The sequence below is a fragment of the Condylura cristata genome, unplaced genomic scaffold (assembly GCF_000260355.1).
Source record: "Condylura cristata isolate star-nosed mole 26May11 unplaced genomic scaffold, ConCri1.0 scaffold00010, whole genome shotgun sequence".
In the NCBI taxonomy this organism is placed as follows: domain Eukaryota; kingdom Metazoa; phylum Chordata; class Mammalia; order Eulipotyphla; family Talpidae; genus Condylura; species Condylura cristata.
Window position 1 is genome coordinate 55,080,509 of NW_004567111.1, and position 6,000 is coordinate 55,086,508.

Sequence of the window (6,000 nt, forward strand, 5' to 3'; positions counted from 1 at the left end):
GTCCTTGTGGAAGATCATAAGGCGTGCATTTTAATAAACACTTGACCTTTATCCATAATTCATGTAGAAAGAGGATAATTTAATGTACACACACCCTCAGAGAGGAGACAACCTGGGACCAGGGCCTTCTTCAAGACACCCAGGGAGATCACAGCCAAAAAAAAAAAAAAAAAAAAAAAAAACAAAAAAAAAAAGCCAACCATGGCATGTCATCGAAGTCGAAAGTCAAACAAAATCAAACCCCATAGGAAGTGAGACCAGTTGTTTCAAAAATAAAGGCAAGGTCAGCAAAGGAAGTCTCAGCAGGGAAATGAAGAGAAGTCTGACAAAATAGGAAGCTTGGAAACATATAAAACTTGCCTCTACACAAGTTATAGCACAATAAAAAAAAACTACCCCGTTAAAGGTAGCAAAATTTAAAATTGTGTGGACTCTAGAAATAATCCACATTCCCACAGAAAAGAAGTCTACTAAATTTACCAAAAAAGTCAAGGAATGTGGACAGAGTTGAATGATACACACATCAGCCGGCAAGGGGGCGCCCCAACACCGTCTAAACAAATGTAATGTTTTTCTTGGAGGTTTTATTTTCCTTTGCTTTTTTTTCTGGGGGCAATCTTATCTAATATTGCATGTTTAATATTTTCAATATGTTTTTATTGGCAGATTTCATTCTGAATATGAAACTATCAGGAAGTTAAATTAACCATGGGCTTTTGTTAAACAGCATACAATCTAAGCCTTGTTAGATAGAGACCTATGTGAGAAAACAAGATATGCAGTGATGTCTGCGTTTTAATTTTCTGGTGGTATTATGCATATGACAAAAACAAAATTCATGTTTCAGTATTTGTTCCATGAATGTAAAGCAAAACGCATTTGAACTGCAGTGAATACTTCAAATGTTTATCAATTTAGAAGCTATGATTATAATATTACTAGTTTTCTAAATGCATTAATTATTCTGGAATATATGACAATGCCAAACAACATCTTTAGGCTAATAATAAATCTACAGAGTATATATACTTGTCATGACAGAATAGTTTAATGGGACATTATAATAGCTCTCTTAGCTAAGGTTTTTTTTAAAGTTTTCTTTCTAGTCATATTTAAAAATTCAATGAACACTGTGTCAGAGCTTCAAGGCACTGATCTATTGAATAATTATTCTGTTTTCCTTAATTTCATATCACTGAATCATCAACTCAAGTTCAATTTTAACACCCTATTTCACTAGAATAAAAATTTAACTTGAGGCTACATGACAAAATTAAAAAGTGCAGCACGGTTATTACATGTTTTCTGAATCAAATGCCACTCCGATTTAAATACAGTAAGAAAAGAAAAAGATATGTCTGTGTGCACACTTAGGAGCACAAAAATACTTATCTAAGGCAGAGAAGAGACAGAAGTCAGGCAATATAAGATGGAGGAAGAAATAAGTTCTGCTTAACTGTTTAATTAGTATGTTTCAAAAAATAACACTAGAACAACCGATAAGACTGCTCTTATTTGTAATCTATTTAGTAAATGTCATTTATCAAATTTCTACCGCTGTTTTTCATTCACAAAGTAGTTTGCTGATTGAATACATGAAACCAGTGCTTCAAAAATTCCTTCATTTAAAAATCAGTCTAGTTTGACAGTATCTTTGTGGGATTATCTTACCATGATAATTTGAAAATTTTCTACGTTGAAAAATGTTCTGAAGTTTATTTAGTTCTAGGTCTGAATGCATTAGACTTTAAATATAGGATCCCTGAAAGCAGTGATTTTCAGCTGTACCCAAGGTAATAAGCACCATGTCTAATACACAGTGGGTACTCAAGGACATCAAAGATGCGTGTGTGTGCATTTCTCGAATTGTTGTAAGGATATCTTTTACTTAGGCAAAGTAAGTCTGCTGGTCTAAAATTTGCCTGAAATGCTACCTATTACATGAAATGTACTCTTCATACAGAGAAGTATCAGTCTATACTTATTATACTTTAATACCTAAATTTAACTAAATGAGAGGAGATGTGTTTTCTGTGGACACATGAGATTAAGAACTTGGACTGGGTGTGATTATGCCCTTTGAAAAAATATCATATGCTTTTGATTTATGCTTAATCAGAATTAAAAATCTGTCCAGCACATTTATTTACTGCCTTCCAAAGTCCCAAAATGAGTTATATATATTTTCTGTGCTCAAGATGTTCAAACTTCTTCTCTATGGTCTCAGGCAGCTTAGTTTCAAGTGAACTCACTTGAAATTCACATCACCATAGATTAAGATCAATTAACAAATTGATTTCATTTTTACTTGATAAAGATCAAGTAAAAAAAAATCAGTACACAGACCTATGGTACACCAAATGTATTAGTAGCTCTGAATATGGGCATAAGTACACATAGTTTTAAATACACACACACACACACACACACATATATTAAACACCATTCTTCACTTTACAAATAGTTTTTTTAAATGCCCAGATTTAAAATACCACTGAAGCACTTCTTACAGTCTTAGTTGCCTCATTTCATTGTAACAGGGAAAGTTATACATGTAAGTGTGAGATGACTATAAAAAAAAAAAAAAATCAAGATGACGACTATTAAACAGGCCCAAAGTGCATATGTCTGTCCATTCATTCTCCAATGTTAATTCAAGGGTCAATTTTTCAATTAATATTAATTAGGTACCAAAAACACTTCACTAATGAGAAAAGAAAAAAAAAATGAGTCCAAAGAAGGTATGAATGATTTTAACTTCAAATGAAAGGAGAAAGGAAAGAAAGATGCAGAGCAGTAATTCAGCACAGGGGCAGGGGACAGTGCAAGTCTGTAAATTATGAACAAACTGCAGAGACTTTGCTCCACCCAGCCCAGGGACTGACTGGCCAACAGACCTAACCACACTTCCACAGCTTCCTCCTCCATTTTAGGAGACGGAATCTGAGGGATTATAGAACTTCAAACTTCTAGGAATCTTGTAGCCATGGTGCAGGGCTTTTTTTTTTTTTTTTTTAATTTCTTTGAAAAATGAGTTTTAGAGAAATAGGGAATTTAAAATGAGATACACCTGGAACTAAATATTCAGAAAATTTTAGATAAAAGGGAATTTTAATACAAAGGAAGACAATGAAAAGGCATAAAATGCCAATTTTACAATTTATAATAGTAATTAAATATTATAAACTAAAGCAAGCATAATATGCTAGGTCACTTGCTAGTAAAATGCCATGAATTTCCGAATTTCCTATTGAGTTTGTATTGTGATTCATGCCTCACATCACAGTTCCCTTCCCTACTAGTTTCATTTCTTTGTATCTTGAAATTTAGAAGGGTCGAAAAGTTGAAGATATCAGAACATGGAGGAAATATGCACACACACACAAAAATGTAGCAATCAGCACCGAAATGCTCAGAAAGGCTGCAGGAAGGACTCTCTTAGTTTAGAGGAACCAGTAAAGAATACCATAAAATGTACTCTGTGTATCTCTTGCAACATTAGCTTATGTACCTGTGTGAATACAGTATAGCTTCTTTAGCTTAAAAAATGTATTCAAACGACAGACAAAGTAAGCTTTAGCAATAAGATAATGAAGAGCATATGGAAAAGATTTGAGAATTTATACAAATGTCTGTTAAAAATAAATTTCTGCACAGGGCGTATAAAGAGACAAATTACAGACAAAGTGCAATGTAGATATATGATGACCATCTGATGTGACTGACAAAACTACAGGGATATTGAAAATAATCCCTCTACTATTGTTGTGGGAATGCACAATTGCACAAAGCATACTGCAAAGTTACTTATTTTTAGAAAAATTCTCACAATGATTATTTTCTGTGGGAACCTTGGGGTTTTAATAAAAAGAGGGTGGCTTGGCTTTAAGCTTGCACAGAGCCTCAGTAAGCCTCTGTAGGCGGAATGCAGGTCCGCAGTTAGGAGCCCTGGAGGGGTCCCCATCTGCACCTCCAGCAGCTGGACCAAGCAGCCACCTCCCTTCCTGGCTGTAGCTGGCTCATCCACAGGGACACACACCCTACTGCTATGCAAAATATCTGAATCCTTCCAAACTTAAAATGGGGGGTGGGGGAGAGAAGGCCCTTTGGTTTCAGATATCACTCCTAAGGAAATACCAAATCATGCATAAATCTTTCATTGTAGGCTTTATTTTCTTTAAACAACATCAGAGTCATAAATAGCTGTTTTCTGAAACCCAAGATACCTCACCCCTTCTTTTGATCTTTAAATATAAGGTAAATGTTTATCAGGCAAGTTTCCATTCAGCCCTCTTCAACTTCCAGAATTGAAAATAAATGACATAAAGAGGAATTTTTCTTACAGTTGTTTAATCACTTATTTTCAGCTAAAACATTTAAAAATCTATACAATAAAATTTTAAGCTGCTAAAATATACATGTGAATACAAACAGCACAGCTTCTTTAGTTTCTAACCTTCTACATATGAAAACTGAAAAAAACATTTTTGTTTGAATTTGGGACAGTAATCAAAGCAATTTATTATGTGTTACATATATTTAGATAAAAGCCAAAGTATTATCAAAATATCTAATTTCCTACTGAGTTTGTATTGTGATTCATACCTCACGTCACACTTCTCTTCCTTATTAGTTTTAATTCTTTGTATCTTGAAGTAAACTATTTAAAATCTGAACTAAAATCAGACTAGAGATTTATATGTATGTGGTTTGTAAATCTAAATAATTTATTTTCTTTTCATAGCTTAGGCTATCTAAGATAGTTAATGACATAAAAGATAAAAAGGTATCCACTGAATTGTAACTAGGTGTCTTCAATTTTTTATTTCATATTTGATTCTCAGGTCAAATTGTTCTTTTCCAATTAGTGATAGGTGAACTAACACTCAAAATGGTAAAAGGTAACAAAAGCCAAGTTATGCAAATACTTTGCTGGTAAAGAAGTCAGTTATTTCTTTTGTAGAAACTTCTTAATGTTAACATCACTTTCAGTATCACTCATGGATTAGACACAGTGTGTCTTAATTACCTTAAAAAATTTCATGATATGCATAGAAAACAAAAGATCAAATTCAAAAAGCATTTTGTTCAGAATCAGGAGGAAACAGAGAAAACCTAAATGTGCAATTCTAAATTTTTGTAAACAAGCGAACAAACCAAAAACCCACGGCAGAGAAGTAATTAATGCAAAGTCTTCCCCAAATTCAATATATTCAAGATAATTATGTGTAGTTTGACATACTTCTAGGAACAATCCACATGCACTTTTCTGGACTTCACTCCCCAGATTTACTTGTTTCTTACATCAGGCATGCAGGTGAATATACTATCTTTGGCCATACAGAAGAGAATGTTCAGTATATTCACTGGCTTTTTATTGAGCACATTGAAGAAGAGGTATAAAACCACCTACCATTGTCACTGTCTCCTTCAGATGGAACACTGTAGCTAGAGTTGTCCCATGTTTGTGCCTGTGTAAGTTTGTTGAAGGAGATAGGAGGAAGAGTGAGGGCTGGGTCTGCAGGAGAGCGAGAGAGCCAGTCCGCATATAGTTGCACAAGGACCAGGAAAAACCAAAGGGGCAGCAGCATTTCACAAATGGCATAAGGATTGTATGGAAATGAAGCGAATTTCATATTATGGGTACAATTTCAAATGTACAATATAGGAGTAGAATGAATGATGGCACATGAAATAAAAAGAATGATAAAAACGGAGTGTTAGTACTTATAAATCATACGTTTGCATGCAGTTAATATAGTTAATCTTAACATTCTGCAAGCTCACAGATTAGATTACTAATGAATCATGACAGCAGAAAGAAAGAGGACCCACAGATTATGTAGAAAAAAAACAAAAGACCTACGAGAAACCCTTTTCAAAGACCTTGCAAATAACAATCTTAGCAAACAGGATTCATACAAAAAGTTTTTGCTACAGAAAGTTCAATATTTTTAAATATACTATTTAAAAATAAAATAATAGAATCAGATTTTACTA

The 6,000-nt window shown here is 33.6% G+C and overlaps 1 protein-coding gene across 3 annotated transcripts in view; it reads right to left on the minus strand.

Moving 5' to 3' along the window:
- Positions 1-6,000, minus strand: part of LRCH1 (leucine-rich repeats and calponin homology (CH) domain containing 1) — a 187,633-nt gene that overhangs the window by 21,816 nt on the left and 159,817 nt on the right. The window contains exon 16 of one of the 3 annotated variants that reach the window (XM_012723253.1): positions 5,414-5,518. The exons of the other annotated variants lie outside the window; for them this stretch is intronic. Within the exon in view, the coding sequence (XP_012578707.1) occupies positions 5,414-5,518 (105 nt within the window). The remainder of the gene's footprint in view (positions 1-5,413; positions 5,519-6,000) is intronic. 3 annotated transcript variants of the gene reach the window in all.